At 38.7% G+C, this 20,767-nt stretch overlaps 2 protein-coding genes across 3 annotated transcripts; both read right to left on the minus strand.

The window, feature by feature from the left end:
* Positions 1-1,470: 1,470 nt before the first annotated feature.
* Positions 1,471-10,665, minus strand: LOC131127990 (gamma-aminobutyric acid receptor subunit rho-2-like). 2 transcript variants are annotated; one of them, XM_058070438.2, is made up of 9 exons: positions 10,379-10,665; positions 8,507-8,703; positions 7,087-7,154; positions 5,145-5,368; positions 4,128-4,210; positions 3,508-3,648; positions 3,249-3,401; positions 2,016-2,224; positions 1,471-1,948 (listed from the first exon to the last, which is right to left on the minus strand). In XM_058070438.2, the coding sequence occupies exons 1-9, from the start codon at positions 10,492-10,494 to the stop codon at positions 1,649-1,651; spliced, it is 1,491 nt and encodes a 496-aa protein (XP_057926421.2). In that variant the 5' UTR covers positions 10,495-10,665; the 3' UTR covers positions 1,471-1,648. The 2 variants fall into 2 exon arrangements, with proteins under 2 accessions (XP_057926421.2, XP_057926431.2); XM_058070448.2 differs by having other exon boundaries at positions 1,472-1,948; positions 8,507-8,613; positions 10,379-10,663.
* A 2,580-nt stretch (positions 10,666-13,245) lies between these two features.
* On the minus strand, positions 13,246-20,740 carry ube2j1 (ubiquitin-conjugating enzyme E2, J1). The gene is made up of 8 exons (XM_058070457.2): positions 20,400-20,740; positions 19,654-19,727; positions 19,452-19,583; positions 19,283-19,367; positions 17,723-17,828; positions 15,697-15,826; positions 14,820-14,933; positions 13,246-14,716 (listed from the first exon to the last, which is right to left on the minus strand). Exons 1-8 carry the CDS (start codon positions 20,428-20,430, stop codon positions 14,453-14,455), a joined length of 936 nt encoding a protein of 311 aa, XP_057926440.2. The 5' UTR covers positions 20,431-20,740; the 3' UTR covers positions 13,246-14,452.
* Between the last annotated feature and the right edge of the window lie 27 nt (positions 20,741-20,767).

A 20,767-nucleotide genomic window follows, 5' to 3' on the forward strand; every position in this document is an offset into this window, starting at 1 on the left:
CTGTTGAGGCTTTACATGTCAGTCGTGAGGTTAGCACGGTGACGCCATGCTAACTTGTTAGCCAACTCGCCAGTATTAGCAGCAACCCCGAGGACCTTTCAGTTTGCCATGTAAATATTTTTTTGCTCTTTTAGATGCTATTCTAGTGGTAGTACCGATTCCATACGCATATTTAATGTTGCTTTTCTTGTGTTTTTTTTTTATTATTATTATTTAATTTGGACCATTGTAGTTGTGTTTACAGCTAGATCTGCCATATTTCTACTCTGTATTAAAATACATTCTACAGTATTCGTGACCAAAAGCAATAAAACATTACATCACAGCACAGTGACTACTTAACGTAACCGTGTACTTTCACCGCTTCACTCGGCATGATTTATGGAACACATGATAGTTTGGTTATTAGTGAAAGCGTATATTCATATTTAAGCAAATGTTAGTTATTTTTCAAACAAAAGTGGCTAAATGAAGTAATATACAAATGTACTATAGTGTGTGTATATATATACTATGTATGTATGTGTGTATATATGTATACATATTTGTGAGTGTATATATAAATACGTGTATGTATGTATATATATATATATATATATGCACATACATATGTGTGCATGTCAATGTTTTGTCTATATGTGCCCTGCCATTTACCAGTGACCATGCAGGGTGTAGAAGGCCTCTTGCCTGACCCTGGTGAGGAACCGTGCATAATAATAATAATAATGTGCTATGTTTCTCCTCTCTGTGAAGATCATCATACCTGCCAATACTGCAAAACAATAACGCCGTTAGTAACTTGGAGGTGCCAGAACCTTCCCTTTTTAACGCCCTTCGGCTGATACTGCTGGAACCGTTCTATGTTCAGAACCCCCAACATTCCCAGAAACCACGTGGAGCATCCTGGAAGGAAGGGCCTGGAAGGCGTCGAGTGCCAGATGGACCATGTGCTCATCTGGTGGAGGAGGCAAACGGAGCATGATGAAGGCTAAAAGGGGGACAAACACAACTACAGAAGGCTGAACATGTGACGCTCAACCACGCAACCACCCAAAGCGAGGTCAGGATGTCGGGGGGGTCCAGGCCAAGGAGGCCTCAGTCTCTTGGAGGTATGTTTCTCCATGAATTTCCATTCAAACCAGGGTTGAAAAATGAAATGGATATTTTTGTAAAGATTTTAATTTAAATTAATATTTTTTAATTTTCAATTTAATTATTTATTTTTATTAATTAATGTTATTTAAAAAAAAATTAACAAGAAAAAGTAATCATTTTATGAGAATAATGTAATATTATTTTTAAAAAATAATAATTTATTATATAATAAAAATACAATTTTATCAACATAAAGATGAAATATTAATGAAAGATGTAATTCTTTTAAAAGACACACCCCGCTGCCATTTTGGCTGGACCCACAAATATGTGTGATCCCTGGGCGGGCCTATCCAAGTATCGATATCCAAGTATCAACGAAATTGGACGATCCCACAAGCAATTTTATTTTTTCTTATTCATTTTTTTTCCTCAAGAAACTCCAACAAACAGTCCAGTCGATTATTAGCGACGACTCCATATTGTTCACCGGTCATACAGTAAATGGGAACAAATATCTGCTCTAGATATCGTATACGGAAGATCCAGTCTCTCAGCAGTACACACACCAGTATATGAGGTTAAATAGGGTGTAGGCGCCGGGGAAGATGATGCGAGAGTACGTGTCGATGGTGTGGGTGTTTTGGATTATCCGGAAACTGCGGACGCTCTTCCGCTTGCTTAGCGTGGACTCATCCAGGGAGAGATGCACCATCATCTGCTCGTGTTTGTCTTCTGCGTCCTCAACCGCCATGGAGGCCCTGGTGTAGCCTGCCAGGCTGTTGGCGTCGCTATACGTCCCGTCCATCATCATTGTCTTTGCGTGGGGCATGCCGCAGGTGCAGGGGAGTGTCTGGAACGGGACCGTTAATATTAAGATCCAAATCGTACGGAAAATTCCAGAGAGTGCCTCTCTGTACCTGTTCTTGAGCCGATTCCCGGAGCTTGCGGTCCTTGCCGTCTCGTACGGTTGTCAGGTAGTTAACGGCAGCATATTGAAGGACGGACAGGAAGACAAAGACAAAACTGACCCAGAGGTAAATGTCCACCGCTTTGATGTAGGACACCCTGGGCATGGACGCATTGACTCCGGTGATGATGGTGGACATGGTCAGCACCGTGGTTATACCTAAGATGGATGGCAAAATAGTGGAACTTCAGCCCATGTCATGCTCGTATCCGTCCTACCACCCGATCTAGTCGTTTCTAATCCTGTCCATTTATTTACTCCCACACCGTATTCTAGAATAATTTAAAAAAACATAAAAAACAAATAAATTAAATTATGTCTCAAGAATACAGTCTGCGCGCAAACCACTCGACCACCGTGCCGCCCGCAAAAAGTTCATATTAATCAAAAATGACAAGTTAAATCAACTGAAAATAACTGAATTTAATAATTTTGAGCATTCGGATTTACAGTGTCTTAAGTTGTTTTTACGTTAATATTACTTAATATAGTCATAGCTCAATTTAGTCAAAACATATTAAAAGCACTCAAAAATGGAACATGTTAAATGAACTTGACATAATTAAGTCAGAACTTTTTTTTTAAGAGCTTTTAAGAGTATGCATGACTTCATTTGTGTAAGTCAGGGGTCTCAAACACGCGGCCCGCGGGCCAAATGTGGCCGGCAGGACACCAGTTTGAGGCCCCCCGCCTTGATATGAAAGTTTAATGTCGGTGCGGCCCGCGCAAGTTTGATATGGATGCTGTATGATATCATGTACCCAGAAAAAATTATTACGTTTTAATTAATGTTCATGTTAAAGGTTAAATAACTGTTAATAGTTATCCTCCTTATCCGTGTGGAAGTGGTAAGTTTTTGGCTTTTTTTAAGTTTAAAGGAAATAACTTGGAGGCTACCGTTTAGGTCGCTAGCTCTCTGGTTTGCGAGTTAGCATGTGTCTCAAGACCCTGCAGTTGCGCAATATGTTGTAAATAAAAAGAGTATAAATGTGACTATAGTTGTGTTTTGTCATGTCTGCAGGGCTCTAATAATGCTTTAATTTTAATCTGAAAAAAATAATTTGTCTACCCACCAACTATATATGGTTTCTTAAGTTTTTATTATTTGCCGTTTTATTATTATTATATTTATTTATTACTGATTGATTGATTTTCTTTATTCTTGATTTGTTTGACAACATACCTAATGACACCCGAGCAGGGACGGCCCTGCGGTCGATCCAGAAGGACACCCAGGACAGCATGACCATGAGCGTGGCGGGGAAGTACGTCTGCAGCAGGAAAAAGAAGATGTAACGCCGCAATGTGAAGTTGATGTACAGGCGGTTGTACCAGCCTGGGGACAGAGTGAGTAAACAAAATGTTAGCATTCTTTTTTTTTTAAACACAGATGCTATAACCCTGGATCTGATCACATGTTCCCATCTTGTTCTTCGGGGTACCTGTGCTGCTGTAGAACGCTAATCTGGACGTTGTGTGAAACTTCTGGATGAGGAACTGAGACAGAGAAATCCTGTCGTCGGTACTCAGGGACTCGTCGCCGCTTTTCCAGTACAGCATCAGGTCTTCATCTGTGTAAGCATCTGCAAAAACACAACACTTTGGATGCTAGCCATTCCAGTAACGGCAATTGGATTACAAACACATAATATCTTACATAACATACAACGTCGTAATAAGCACGGCTGCTGTACTCGCTCATTGACCTTTTGTTCAGTACTACTACTACTACTACTAGCCAAACCGCTAGTCAACAAGATTGGTAATGGTAATGGTTTTATTTCATTTGAACATGCATCAGATGACAATTGAGTGCACCCCATCATCAGTTCCCAGTTCCACATGTCCAAAAGGAGTAGGAAGAAGCAAAGCTTATTAAATCCTACCCCTCCATCTGGTACTTTTACAATCAGTAACTGTTACGTTTGTTCACTTCCTGCTTTCCTAATAAGTTTTTTTTAATGTTATTTTTTTCACTTACCAAAGTAAGCTCAATCAGGAAGAAAAACACTGCCCCCTGGCGTTTTGCTAGAGAATTGCAAGTCACTCCATGAATACTTACAGCTCTCCAGCTCCAGGGAGCATGTCTGGGAATCCAACGGAAAACGACTGAAATCCATGTTGCACGCGGCCGTCACTGTAACCCTGCAGAATGGGAAACATACATTTTTCATGGGAGTGGGGAATCATGTTGGATGGTATTAATTACTCTTAAGACAAATAAGTACAGTCGTCCCTTGGTTAGCGCGGTTAATTGACAGTGATAAGTGAATTTCCACCAAGTAGGATTCAATATTAATAAATTGAATATGTTGGTAGTTAGAGCATAGGAAACCTGTTTATGACTTTCTAATTATGCTTTTTAACATTACTAGAGTCCTGTAAATATGAAATAACATTGTAGTATACAAAAGGACATTAGCATTGCTTGCTAGCGGCAGGTCCTCATGGTGTCTCGCTAAGTGGACTCGCAGATTTATGTATATAAGGAAAATATGAGGGGAAAAACTAAGAAAAAGTTGCAATTTTTGGAATATTAAGTTGGGGAAAAGTGTCAAAATTCAAATTACATCAAATCTTATGAGAATAAAGTCATCATATAAAAAAATGACAATAAAAGTTCATATTAAAGTCATAATGCAAGAGACAAAATAGCATTAAGATTAAACATTATTTGTAAAAAAATTGTAAAAAGGATGTAAAAGTTCATACTAAGTTTATTTTATTTTGACGAAATGAGCGGTACAGCAATGCCTATCGGCTTTCGCTAACTCCGTCGCTATTTTTACAGCAAATGGCCCTCGGCCACACTTTGGACACCCCTACATTGACTATGTAAGTGCTGCCACCTAACCATCGGAGGTTTCAATTCCAATCAGAAATGAACCTTTGCTGTGTCTGCACTTGAATAAATACCATATACAGTCTATGATAAATACCTAAAAATATCCATATCATACTTTTTAATATCGATACAGTATCATGGAATGACAAATCGCCGAAATGATATTTTCTTCCACCCCTAATATTAGCCGATACAGTCGACATCATAATATAAAATAAGCCATCCTGTCGTCACCTCAGACTGTAGAGGACGTGACCATCAGGGAAGACCCTCAGCATGATGTTCTCAGTGGTGGTGTCATGAATGAAAGATCTCTTGGAGTGGACAAAGAACACGTCAGGCACCCAGATTTTCTTGACCAGGCGTCCGTCAAAGGTCATGCTCTTGTTGGTGGAACTGGGGAAGGCCAACCTCTCATCCTTCCAGTAGTGACGCAGATACAGGGTCATAGTGAAGTCCTGGGAAAAAAATAATAACAGAAGATTGAAGCCAACAAAGCGTGTCCGTGATTGTTTTGCCATGAGTCGTTTCATGAATTCAATCGTTTCTCACCTTCAGCTTCTACTTTTTATTTTGATCACGGCTGCAAAAGAACCCAAAATGTATCTAAATAAGGTTGCAAATGTTAGCGAAGTTGAGAGAGACTGTTGAATTCACGAAATAAGTCATGGCAAAACACAAAGGTGGTGTCCGTGTTGATCTCGTGTCTTTGTCAACATCTAAAATTAACCTAAAATCTTAATTTATCCCTTTTTTTAATTCGCCAATACTATGGATTTAGAATTGTTTACTGTCCAACTGCGGCCTAACTGTGTTAGCGAGCTAAGAACTACAAAGTCAACCGCTGATGACATCATAGATGTGACGGCGATGACGTCTGCTTTCTATTTGCATGTATTAGCAAGCTAAAACACACGTTTTGTGATTAAAAAAAAAAAAAAAAAAATACAGTTCCACGACAAGATGAGCGTTTTATTATCAGTTACCTGAAAATGTACACAAGCCGTAGCGACATTTTGGCTAAAAAAAAATTGCTAACATGCTAACTTGGCATAAGCTAACTGAGGTTCCATATTATTTGAAGGAATGTTCTTTTTTCCATGCTCGGAGGACATAACTAAAACTGTAATTATTCTCAATATAATATAGTTTTTGTTCATATTTATGGGTGTCGTATTGATTTAGACATTTTATAGGGTCTCAATAATAATAATAATAATAATCGTTATTTGCAGCGCTAATGTTCGCAAGTTGATGAAAAAAAAAAAATTTGCCTAAACTATATCCGCTTTTTTTTCCGTTTTGTTTTTAATCACGAACAACAAATTATTGGATCGATACCAAAATGTAATCCAGCCGGTGTACGCCGCAGCTTTAAGACATGAGATAATGTCATCAGGAGAGATTAACAGTCGTCCTGTGTCACATCAAGCGATCTCTGTCTGCTGTGCCTACTGAGCTTACGTAACATCAGGATGGCGGGTTTTTACATTCCGCTTATGCTAACACAACAGATGGAGGCTTTAATTACGTTACTCAACATGGAGCAAAACAAAACTTTAATTCTGGCGATCTTTCCGAAAAACAGCCGTTCAATGACAACATCTGAAATGATTCCCCGTAATCCAATCTTTTAAGCTTCCTTCTTATGCCGTCACGGCGGCCAGCAGCGTTTATTTCACTTTTGTTTGTCTTGTTGCAAAGACACGGACATCTGTCTGTCTAACAAATCTATTCAAGGGGTGATACCATTGAAACCCCTGCTGAGTTTCTACATTTATCCTGTCGTTTATCCCGTTATAAAAACACTCCATCCGTTTAATGCTAGCTTTATTGGATTTAAACTCATTGACGGGGTTCATAGTTAGTGCAACTGTTACTCTAACTGCTTTTGTACAAATGTATGAGCCCCGTGGAAAACACAGCAAATTTGGCTCGACAAAATGAAAAAAACGGTTCGCATTAGGGCTGGGTTAAACGATAGTTTCTGTAATTGATTAATCTAGAAAAAACTTTTTCGATGCATCGATTAATCCCTGAAAGTCCCTGATTAGTCCCTAGAAAATAGTTTTTCGATGCTTCGATTAATCCCTGAAAGTCCCTGAAAACATAAACCACAAACACATGCCCAGGTTAATAAAAATATATATTTCTAAATGATCTGCCAACCACTCACCATATCTACTTCTGATATGCTGTCCAAACTCTCCACCTGAACATCCACGCCGACAGGAACGGCTGGACCTGAAGACACATTGGATTCAAAAGATGAATGTCACAGCGACTCGTAGCGTACTCGGGTAGTAGCTCTTTCCCACAAGCCCAGTATTTAGTTCTTGGTTTAGTTCTCTGTAAATCACTATTGTCTGCCGTTGGAGGAAGGTACAGTAGAACCTTCGTTAGCATCATTAATCTATTCCAGGAGGTCTGACTCTTAACCAAAATGTATGCTAACTGAATCTATTTTGTCCATAATAATTAATGTAAATCCAATCCATCCGTTCCAAACAGCCAAAAAACAGATTTTTGCTTCTATTTTGATAAAGAAGGTGGTAAAGAAGGCGACCATCGGTGGAGAATAATAATAATAAACATTACGATTACAATAGGGCTTTTGCACTGGTCAGTTCTAGAGCCATAATAATAATAATAATAATAGTAATAATAATAAACATTACGATTACAATAGGGCTTTCGCACTGGTCAGTGCTAGAGCCCTAATAATAATAATAATAATAATAATAATAAACATTACGATTACAATAGGGCTTTTGCACTGGTCAGTGCTAGAGCCATAATAATAATAATAATAATAAACATTACGATTACAATAGGGCTTTCGCACTGGTCAGTGCTCGAGCCATAATAATAATAATAATAATAATAATAATAAACATTACGATTACAATAGGGCTTTCGCACTGGTCAGTGCTCGAGCCATAATAATAATAATAATAATAATAAACATTACGATTACAATACTGGTCGGTACTCAAGCCCTAAAAATAATGAGTCATCCGCTAATGACATCATAGACGGATGACTTCCAGTTAGCATTTTGTTAGCAAGCTATGTATGCTAACAGGACATTTTCTGAAAGTTGTGTTATTTCCATCGAACATGCTTTTCCACGCAGAGCGAAGGGAATCACCTCCCACCACAAAGTGATTGGTGGAGATAATCTTCGGTGACGTTACACAAAAGAGGGGACTCGGGCTCCAAATCAGCCTGATTATTTTTGGACGCGTGTTCCAGGCTTAACTCGTGCCTCACTCGTAGCAGCTGTTAGCAGAGTTAGTGTAGTGCCTACACTTCCTCCCGCCATATGGCACGCATCACGTGCCACGCTAAACTTTCAGTGCCAGCTGCAAAAATACCATATTGACCTGAATACAGTAGCGTTTCACGGGGGGTACGTTCCACGCCGACCACCCCGATAACGAAAATGCGCGAGTAGAAGATATGGAAATGTCAACTATTGACATTATTGGCTCGTTCCAAAGCCTCCAAACCCTCCTGCTAGCTTGACGTAGAAGTTTTTGCTTTCCCCGTTCAATTGCCAATGACGATAACAAGACGATGAAAAAAAACCGTACCTGCAAAGGCGGGTCTCATGGTGAAGTCGTGATCGTCGATTTGGAGAAGGTGGGCGTTCTTCAGCCTCCTGGTTTTGGTTCCATCTGCGGCTTTCTTTGACTTTGGACTGACAAAGCAGACAGGAGGGATTTCAGTGTTTACTCGGATTCCGTGTTGCCGGGGGGGTCTGCTATAGTCCCATATCTCTGACTCATCTCTGATATACACACATGAAGAAAAAAGTAGCGTTCAATAATTAATCAACTAACAAAATACATTAATTATACAGTATTTATAATTACTTTTATATTGTGTCAAACATTAAATAAAATATACAATAATGTATTATAATGTAAAATATAAATTCATAATGAAAATATATATTCATGAAAAATAACTAATATATACTAAAATTATATATAATGTAAATAAATTATATTCAAATGTGTATTCAACTTGATACATATCTAACATTAAAAATGGTAATATTACTAATTAAATTGTATAATGCATTTTTGACAGTATAATACTGTATGTACACATTATATTTATATATGTATTATACAAAAAAGTTTATTACATACAAACGAATAAATTAAAATATTTGAATATAATTGCAATGTTACCATTTTTTTATTTAAAAATAAATATGATACATAATATAAATTACATTGATTTGATTATAGAAAATAAAAATAATACTGTATTTGATTTGATTATAGAAAATAAAAATAATGCTGTATGTACACATTATATTTATATATGTATTATACAAAAAAGTTTATTACATACAAACTAATAAATTAAAATATTTGAATATAATTGCAATGTTACCATTTTTTTATTTAAAAATAAATATGATACATAATATAAATTAAATTGATTTGATTATAGAAAATAAAAATACTGTATTTGATTTGATTATAGAAAATAAAAATAATACTGTATGTACACATTATATTTATATATGTATTATACAAAAAAGTTTATTACATACAAACTAATAAATTAAAATATTTGAATATAACTGCAATGTTACCATTTTTTTATTTAAAAATAAACATGATACATAATATAAATTAAATTGATTTGATTATAGAAAATAAAAATAATACTGTATTTGATTTGATTATAGAAAATAAAAATAATACTGTATGTACACATTATATTTATATATGTATTATACAAAAAAAATTATTACATACAAACGAATAAATTAAAATATTTGAATATAATTGCAATGTTACCATTTTTTATTTAAAAATAAATGATACATAATATAAATTACATTGATTTGATTATAGAAAATAAAAATACTGTATTTGATTATAGAAAATAAAAATAATACTGTATGTACACATATTTATATATGTATTATACAAAAAAGTTTATTACATACAAACTAATAAATTAAAATATTTGAATATAACTGCAATGTTACAATTTTTTATTTAAAAATAAATATGATACATAATATAAATTAAATTGATTTGATTATAGAAAATAAAAATAATACTGTATGTACACATTATATTTATATATGTATTATACAAAAAAGTTAATTACATACAAACGAATAAATTAAAATATTTGAATATAATTGCATTTTTATTAAAAAAAATATGATACATAATATAAATTAAATTGATTTTATTATAGAAAATAAAAATAATTATATAATCTATGCACGTGTCCCGACTTGAGGGACATTTGCTACATAGACTCCGCCCCGTATTTAAGTAATAGAACTCAAAAATCACCAAATTCCCAACACAAGAGTGTAATTATACTGATTATATATCTTATTAATGAGGTAAATATTTGTGTTTTTTCTTTTAAAAAAATAAATAAATAAATAAATAAAAAAATGTGAATGAACTTTCCACACTTACGTGCCCAACGTGTGATTCTCTGTCGGCCATCGTTTTTTCCGGCTTTTCTGTCTCCGACAGTCCCCGATTACAAGCAGGCACAACAACAATAGCAAAATCCTTGCAAAACAACGCATAGTCGTGGGAAAGTCATACAGCGATACGATCTACGTCTGCTTTACCACATCCTTTCCGTGTCGTCTACATTTCTTGGCCAAGAAAGGGAGCGAGAGAGCGAGCGAGAGAGAGATAGATAGATAGATAGATAGAGAGAGCAAGTGTGGCTGGAAGGTTTGCTGTTTGCACTTCAGCAGCATCTGCACCCAGCAGGGGCGGATTTAGGATGGCAGCACATCCGGGGCTTAGTCCAGATGGGAGATGACACTTTGGCTTGTTTGTGCTTAATACCAAAAATGTGCTACGGAACGTTTTATTCATGCCAGATAACTGAAACTGTAAATAAAAATGTATTTACCGTCTTATTAGCATTTTTTTGCTATTGTGACAACTTTAATGATTGTTATTATTTTTCCAGGTACCAGAAGTGTTTGGTGTGTGAGGAGTTTGGTGAAGTCGTGGTTGGCGTTGAAAAGGTATGACTTTCACAACTCGGTCGTTACATAGTCTGGGAATTGAACGCAGTACCTTTTTGGATTGGCGGACCCGGGTTAGTGCTACCTCTCGGTTCCGACTGCAGGGGTCCACAATCTCAGCCTTCCAATGAATTGAACATCAGCTACAATGGGTTTTCATCCTGGTTCTAGAATAACCGGATAAGCTTTTCTAACCCCCCCCCTTAAGTCAAAGCTGTAAAAGGACGCATTTTGGAACATTTTAATGAAGCAAATAAACACCCTAGAGCCTAGACCTCAATCATACAGCCACTCAACACAAAGCAAAACAGGGCTGTTATCATTGAGCATAGAATAGAATACATTATACATGTTTATACATGGATAGAAAACAATAACAGCACCTATGTTGTCTTTTATTGGGGCCAGGCTTGGATGGGAAATCATAGCCAAAGTGTCACATGGTACGAATGGCCTTCTTCTTGAACCAATGCTTTGTTGCCGAGGCCATGCTTGTTGGTTTGTTGTCATTCTGGAGGACCCAACCGTGACCCATCTTCAGTGTTCTCCATAGATGTTCTATGGGATTAATGTGTATCTTCTTGGGACACTCTTTTGTTACCTTGGCAATACGTTTCAGTTTATTGTCATTCTGGAGGACCCAACCATGACCCATCTTCAGTGTTCTCCATAGATGTTCTATGGGATTAATGTGTATCTTCTTGGGACACTCTTTTGTTACCTTGGCAATACGTTTTGGTTTATTGTCATTCTGGAGGACCCAACCATGACCCATCTTCAGTTTTCTCCATAGATGTTCTATGGGATTAATGTGTATCTTCTTGGGCTACTCTTTTGTTACCTTGGCAATACGTTTCGGTTTATTGTCATTCTGGAGGACCCAACCATGACCCATCTTCAGTTTTCTCCATAGATGTTCTATGGGATTAATGTGTATCTTCTTGGGCTACTCTTGTTGCCTTGGCAATACGTTTTGGTTTATTGTCATTCTGGAGGACTGAAACCATGACCCATCTTCAATGTTCTCCATCGATGTCTTCCAGGATTATGGTCTGGAGATTGACTAGACCACTCCAAGACCTTACTGTGTGTCCTCTTGAGCCACTCTTGTTGCCTTAGCCATTTGTTTTGGGTTGTTGTCATTCTGGAGGACCGAACCATGACCCATGTTCAGTGTTTTCCATAGATGTTCTCTGGGATTAATGTTTTAACTTCTTGAACCACTCTTTTGTTGCCTCGGCCATTTGTTTTGGTTTATTGTCATTCTGGAGGACCAAACCATGACCCATTTTCAATGTTCTCCATTGATGTCTTCCAGGATTATGGTCTGGAGATTGACTAGGCCACTCCAAGAGCTTACCGTGTGTCCTCAGCCATTTGTTTTGGGTTATTGTCATTCTGGAGGACCCACTCTTGACCCGTCTTCAGTGTTCTCCATAGATGTTCTATGGGATTAATGTGTATCTTCTTGGGCCACTCTTGTTGCCTCAACCATTTGTTTTGGTTTGTCATTCTGGAGGACCGAACCATGACCCATCTACAGTGTTCTCCATAGATGTTCTATGGGATTATGGTCTGGAGATTGACTAGGCCACTCCAGGAGTTTACTATGCGTCTTCTTGAGCCACTATTGTTACCTTGGCCATATGTTTTGGTTTGTCATTCTGGAGGACCAAACCATGACCCATCGTCAGTGTTCTCCATAGATGTTCTTGGGATTGATATGTATCTTCTTGGGCCACTCTCAGCCATTTGTTTTGGTCTGGAGATCGGCCATACGTTTTGGTTTATTGTCATTCTGGAGGACCGAAGCATGACCCATCTTCAGTTTTCTCCATAGATGTTCTCCAGGATTATGATCTGGAGATTGACTAGGCCACTCCAGGATCTTACTGTGTGTCTTCTTGATCCACTCTTGTTGCCTTGGCCATACGTTTTGGTTTATTGTCATTCTGGAGGACTGAACCATGACCCATGTTCAGTGTTCTCCATAGATGTTCTCTGGGATTAATGTTTTAACTTCTTGAACCACTCTTTTGTTGCCTCGGCCATTTGTTTTGGTTTATTGCCATTCTGGAGGACCCACCCTTGACCCATCTACAGTGTTCTCCATAGATGTTCTATGGGATTAATGTGTGTCTTCTTGAACCACTCTTGTTGCCTCAGCCATTTGTTTTGGTCTGGAGATTGGCCATACGTTTTGGTTTATTGTCATTCTGGAGGATCGAAGCATGACCCATCTTCAATGTTCTCCATAGATGTTCTCCAGGATTATGGTCTGGAGATTGACTAGACCACTCTTGTTGCCTTGGCCATATGTTTCCTTTTATTGTCATTGTGGAGGACCCACCCTTGACCCGTCTTCAGTGTCCTCCATAGATGTTCATATCTTTAAGTGGCTGAACCTACCCCCCCCCCCTATATACACGTAATGGGACTGCTATTTATATGCTGTCGTTTATGTACTTGTTAAAAGAGGGTAAGATGTGTGAAAAATTAATTTAAAAAAAAAAACTAATCTCCCAATTCCCTGAGAGTCCCTGGAGTGGACATACAGGAAGTGGTGAAGTATTTGCTTCGACGTAAACAAGCAGGGACTCGAACAACAGTGACAGATGCTCTATCACAACCCTAAATGCCACTTTATGATCTTTGGTCAGACCTTTTACCGTCCTCCGCCGTGCAGACGAGGACGTCGGCAACCAGTCTCTATTGTCCCGACTCATCAAGTCCTGGACTTGCTAAAAAAAAAAAAAAATGTCCGCTTAGGTCGACGTTGACATCCGATGAAGACGATGGTTTCCCAGGTTGCATCGTCGTTGAATATTTAGCTTAATCTGGAATAGCGGTTACTAGCCGTGACTCCGAAATCGGACATTTTTGGGCATATCAATTCCGCCACTCGCTATCGATCCCACAAAGTACCCCTAAAGTTCCTACTGTATTTAGCTTGGGAATATTTGCGTTACGTCATGTGATCGGTCGCAAAAGCTTAAACCAATCAGTTTCTTGAACCGCACAACCTTTGTGGATCCTGTTTGAAATCTGAACGTTTGTAACAAAAACGGTCTTTAAAAGTATATTTTAGAAGCTTTTGGCGAAATCTAAACTTGTCTAATTTTGGTTTGTAGTATTAGACTTACGTTACGTAATACGTCTTGTACTGTGTACTCTTTGGTCCCAGAACAAAAATACCAACAGGAACGCTAAACTGCGGCAAACAAAGTACGTACTTTTGAATATTTCTGGTGTGAACACATCATACAACCTCTACTCTTGTTGGTGTTTCCATTTAATTAAATTAGGTCATATCATTAAAAAGATGAGGCGTTTGAGTGCTTGGTAAACACAAACGCTCCTCTTAAAAATATAAGAACCAAATGACGCTGATTAAAAATCACAGAGAAGGTGTTGTGGGTTAAGCGGCAAAAAAAAAAAAAAAAAAAGGTGGGACGACGCAACGTCACTTTCCAGTGGACACGGAGGGAACCGACGGCGCCCGTCACAGCTCGTAATCGAACTTGTACTCGTGCGCCAGGTAAATCCGACGGAAGATCAGAGCAGCCAGAGCAAACGTGAGCACCACGATGAGCACGACGGAGCCGGTGTGACTTTCATCCCGGGGCTGGTGAGTGGCCGCCATGAAGGCCGGCCGGTTTGGGGCGTCTGCTGGGGTTCTTTGGGCGTGCGGCGTGGGGCGCTGGCGCGGGCTGACGGGGGGAGGAGACGGTGGGCTCTCCTCGTCGGTAGCGGGTGACGCCTCTGCCTGTGGAGGAGGATAATAATACCACTTTTGTCTCTGTTTCTATGGTCTTTGAACGCACCATAGTTGCAAAGATCACATAACCAACGTGAGGGAATGAGCCTACCTGCTCAGGCTCAGGCAGGGGTCCGTCAGAAGTGGGCGTGTCTTCCTGGGTAGAACCTTCACTGTTGGTACCTTCACTCCCTCTTGCTTGTTGACTTGATGAAGTCGACTCAGTCTGCATGGATACACGGGAAAATGTTTACATGTTTACACAGTGGTACATGTACTTTTGCTGTCAGTTATTAATTAATCAAGGGTTAACCCATTATCCGATTAACTGATATATTATCTTTTATTTTTAAAAAAATGTAAATATCCTCTGGTTTCAAACAGTATTATGTTTGTGGTTTAGCCAAAACAAGATATTGCATGTATGCACACTCTGTGTGTATGCTAGTGGCCCCGCCTCCACCCACTGAGGAATAGACTCGCATGCACATGGCAATGTATTAAGTTTATTTTCATTTATTATTGTGACTATTTTGGAACTATTTTAATTTTATATAATTTTTAATATTTAAAGATTTTGTTAGACAAGACCACTAATAATTGAACATAATCGCATTTGTCTATTAGCTTTTTCATGCTACAACCTTTTGAAATAGTATTAAGTGATTTTTTTCATTGTTTTTACAGGACAAAAAAATCATTTTCCCTGTGAACTATGTCAATAAAAAACTAGCCACAAGTTGCAAATGGTCTCCATGTTCTTGCTTATACATACACAAATAATAATAATAATAATAATACTTAATAATACACCCAGTAAACCCACAGAACCATCACAATCAATTTACTAAGGATAGGAGTACCTCAAGGCTCTGTCATTGGTCCCTTTAATAGTGTATATTATATATTATTATTATTATTATACACAAATACCACCTAACATCCCGACCAAACCTACTCTATCATGGTTGTTTGGGTTAGATTCCTACCTTGAAGTTGATTTGTTGAGCTAGCTCCTTCGCCTTGTGGTCCCCTGGGCTGGGGTTGCTGTTTGGGGTCAAAGCCAAGAGCGCCGAGTGCATTGAGCAGTTGCACGTCTCGCAGCAAAAGTCCTGGGACCTGCAGGGTTGCATAAAGAACACGGTATTCGTTACGGTGGTCCTCGTGTTACGATGTTCGGTGTAGCCACATTCCGCGGCTAAGTACGCACTCCAGTGTACATGAAGACACAGATGGGAGGTAAACATCACTGTTCTTGTTTTAAAGTTAGCTTTTTCCCTTCAAACATTTAAGTTCATCACGCAGCAACTTGATACTCAACAGGTATCTAGGAAATACAGTATATATTTTTTTCTACTGCTTTTTCCTCACAAGGGTTGCGGGGGGTGCTGGAGCCTATCCCAGCTGTCTTCAGGCGAGAGGCAGGGTACACCCTGGACTGGTGGCCAGCCAATCACAGGGCACATATAGACAAACAACCATTCACACTCACATTCATACCTATGGACAATTTGGAGTGGCTAATTAACCTAGCATGTTTTTGGAATGTGGGAGGAAACCGGAGTACCCGGAGAAAACCCACGCACGCACGGCGAGAACATGCAAACTCCACACAGAAATGCCCGAGGGTGGAATTGAACACTGGTCTCCTAGCTGTGAGGTCTGCGCGCTAACCACTCGACCACTGTGCCACCCAATACTGTATATATTACATGTAAATAACAACCAGCATCTACCCATCATGCATTACTGCCAGAAGAACAGTTCATTGGAGGACAAGCAACATACATGGATGGAGCTGCAATGATGCCTGGAGCCCAGATCCCACAAGGTGGCTGACGTCATCGCAACGACCCAATTAATGGCTTGATCAAAAGAAACGCCTTATCTTAAACTCGTATTTGTACATGTTTGTATATTTGTGATGTGGAGGTTCGGAGTGTGATGAATTGAGTATATCTATCTACTGTATCTACTGTATAATGATCTGCTGTTTCTTATGGGTTGGACAAGCTAGTTGCGGGTGAATTTAGCTATAGATTAGCCACACTGCAGTTTAAGATACAGTTAAGCTTACAGTAATAATCTGACTTAATTATCATAATAACTTTTTACACATTTTCTGAATTAGATTTTCTTTGTTCTAGTAATATTATTGCATTTTTTTTCTCTCTCAATATTGGGCTCTGAAATAAATTGTTCCATCTCATTTGAAGTGAGGATCGTGTCCCTGGAGGACCCCCCCAGTTCCGATGAAGGGCAAGCCCGCTCATGATGCCTCCAGAGAACAATAGCTTTGAGACTTAGATGTTCAGATTTCAGTTTCCATACGGAAGAACTGCATCCAGCGTCATTGTTGTAACGCCATCATGACAAATATAATATAGCTTTAACTATTTTGGACATTATAGATGATATATATGATATTATATTTACATCCTTACACATCATAACCCAAATTCAACACCTACCCCAATCATAAAATAACAAGCGCCTGTACTGAAATAAATGCTTCATAACCCGCAAGGCATGCTGGGAAGCCTACATGCATATTACACAGCATGCATGAACGCTAGCTACTACTGTACTGTTGTTTGTTTACCCCCCACACATTTCTAAACATAATGTATACAAGGTGGTAAATAAATATTAAAATTTTGAACTACAAATCAAGGGCTGCACGGCGTCCAAGTGGTTACAATTTCAATTCCACCCTCGGGCATCTCTGTGTGGAGTTTGCATGTTCTCCCCGTGCATGCGTGTTTTTTTTTTTTTTTTTAATCCGGGTACTCCGGTTTCCTCCCACATTCCAAAAACATGCTAGGTTAATTAGCCACTCCAAATTGTCCATAGGTATGAATGTGAGTGTGAATGGTTGTTTGTCTATATGTGCCCTGTGATTGGCTGGCCACCACCCGTCCAGGGTGTACCCCGCCTGTCGCAATGAAGACAGCTGGGATAGACTCCAGCACCGGTAAGCGGTATAAAAATGAATGAATGAACTAGAAATCTTACTTTTTTGCAAGGACCCTCCTCTCCTCTGGTGTGTAATCAAGGGATCCAATGGCACCCTCTCCTTTGGTTGGCATGAATCCAATTATGGCAATTAGAGCGGTTCGTACTGAAAAACAGACAAAATATTCAGTGCATCATCAAAATAAATATGTTTGTGCAAGTCGTTGGTGGAGGCGGGGGGGGTGACGGAGATCCAGTCCATGCACATTCACAATGGATTCTAACTAACAGATCATTTAAAAAAAAAAAGTGTTGCATGAAGTGTATTGTAAGTGAAATGATGTCGACGTCGCTCATACACACATTTGTCAAGAGTTGTACTTTAAAATGCTGGGAAAGACAGCCAAGGTTACAGCACACTGCAGCTGTGCACACGGGCCTTCTCAGAACTTTGTTACATAACAGTAAATACGGTTTTTTTTTTTGGTTTTTTTTAGCTGCGTAAGCTGAGATTTATACCAGGACATCCCTCTTGCATCTGTACTTTACTCACACACTCTACTCTACTCTACTGTTGAAGGCCTCAATTAAAATAAAACAGTAACTGTTACATTTGTTCACTTCCTGCTTTCCTAATATAGTTTTTTTTTTTTCCAATTGAGTGCATCCCATAATCAGTTCCCAGTTCCACATGTCCAAAAGGAGTAGGAAGAAGCAAAGCTTATTAAATCCTACCCCTCCATCTGGTACTTTTACAATCAGTAACTGTTACATTTGTTCACTTCCTGCTTTCATAATATAGTTTAAGCTTTTTTTTAAACTTAATTTTATGATTTTTTATTGTATTTGTCACGTACCAAAGTACTCGGTGATATGAGCATCCAATGCCATAATGGGTACCATAGTAAGTGTCAATATAGTGATATATATAGCACATCATGACTGGTTCAAGACTCTTCATCCTTGTATTTAGCAAACATCAACTGCTTGTATTGTTTCTTGAATTGGCTCATCGTTGTGCATTGTTTGATTCCCTTACTCAATCCATTCCGTAGTTTGATTCCACATACTGAAATGCTATGGCTAGCATAACGTAGTCCTAGCATAGAAGTGTTTCAAATGTACTTCTTCCCTGAGATCATATTTCTCCTCTCTTGTAGAGAAGTATTGGATGACATTTTTAGCTAATTGCTTATTTTTAGCCTTATGCATTATTTTAGCTGTTTGAAGATGAACTATATTAGCAAGTTGAAGTATTTGTCATTTTAGAAATAAGGAGTTAGTATGTTCTCTGTAGGCGGCATTATGAATTATCCTTACTGACCTTTTTTGCAGTACATTTAGCGAGTGAAGATTGCTTTTATAGTTATTAGCCCATATTTCCACACAATAAGTAAGATATGGTAGAACCAGAGAGCAATAAAGAGTAAATGGTAGCTTTAAAGGATGAGTTTGCAGTATCAGGGTACCGTAATAGCATCGATGCTAATGGTAAAATGTTAGTAGGGTGCCACATTTCGGAGTTTGGGTGAATATTTACAAAAAAATAAAAGGAAAACGTTCACCCATAGGTCGTAGTGATGCTTTCTAAACACAAGCTAGACTCGGAGGGGAACCTACTGCTCCATGAAGGTTGCCAGGTCTCTGGGTGGTGGCCAGAAATGCTCAGACAAATCTTCTTCCCAACTTCAAATCTTCCATTTGGCTGGATGGGGACACACAAATATGACAATTATTATTAGTAGTAGTAGTATTACTCCACATTTTGATTTTGTGTGGTTTATCTTACCGTAAGAAGAATGATGCTAGGTGGCTTCATGGGGTATTCCGGGGGAAGAACAATCCTGCCATGGTAAACCCCGCCATCAAAATCTGAATCTGGGGGTCCGCGTACGGAGAAGTGCCACTCAAATAGGTTATCCTGAAAGGGTATTAGAAAGATGGTAGCGTTACTGTAAACTCATTTGTGGACACCAAACTAACTTACTTACTTCCAATGGCTGGGCATGGTAGTGCTCCGTAGGATCTCTCAGTTCAGCAGCTTCTTTCATTAACCTCTTTACCGCTGGGAATATTAAACAAAACACGGAAGTCAGTTCCGGTGGGCATTGTTGTCTTTTCACATAATCGGTACTTATGGGTATTTGTCTCCATTAACGCTTAGGAGACAACACAAAGTCCAAAAAGCTAACAAATCAGCGAAACACTGCAGCCTTGTGTTTGTACGCCATGCGTCCTCGTGTAGCTATCGCGAGATCTGAATGAGTCTCGTGTTCGCAAACCAATGTTATGTTTATAATTGAATTATAGAAACGTGTTGTAACCACAAAACATCCTAAAACAGAATTGTAACATTTATGAATATGTATAAAAATAATATAATGTAATAATATAGTGCTACTCAATTGATATCTACGCATGCGCAACTGTGATTAAACATGGACCAGCTACATGCTAGCGAGTCCCTTTATCGACGCAGTCCGCCCAGGTTTATCCAAACCAGAACCCCCATTGCCACTTGGTTGCATTTCATGTAACATTTAACACAAGACCGCAGTTTAAACGTGAATATTATGAAAACAACGCATTTTCACTCGAGACACACTCGACGCTATCCAAATGTTATGCAAAACCTGATCACAACGTCAAAAGGGAAATCGTCTTTCATTCACTGTCGACATCATTTAATCATCTAAAAGTCAATTACTAAAAGTAAAAATAATGGTGTTCAACTTACCCGGACTCTTGAGATTATATTTATTCTCCATAAGGGCCTCGAAAGACAAACTATCCTACTGTATTCGTGATATTAATTCGACGTTAACAGTCACCGACGTTAGCTTGAGCTAGCTCTTTAAGCTAATATGGCTCAGTCCTCGCGTTTAAACATTCTAGCTGGAAGTATGGTCGACTTCGCCGTTTCAGCCTTCTGCTTCGTAGCTGCGAGACTTTACTATCTGAATCCAGACGCCACAATTTAATATTTAAGGAGTTTGTTTCGATTTCGCCCGAATCTGGGAATGTAAACAGGAAGTGACTGAGTGATATGAATGACGTGTCGGTTGCGAACGAATCGGCTGTTTGAGACGACTCTTCGATTGGAGC

The sequence above is a fragment of the Doryrhamphus excisus genome, linkage group LG11, assembly GCF_037039965.1.
Source record: "Doryrhamphus excisus strain RoL-2023G ecotype Guam linkage group LG11, RoL_Dexc_Guam_v1.1, whole genome shotgun sequence".
In the NCBI taxonomy this organism is placed as follows: Eukaryota; Metazoa; Chordata; class Actinopteri; order Syngnathiformes; family Syngnathidae; genus Doryrhamphus; species Doryrhamphus excisus.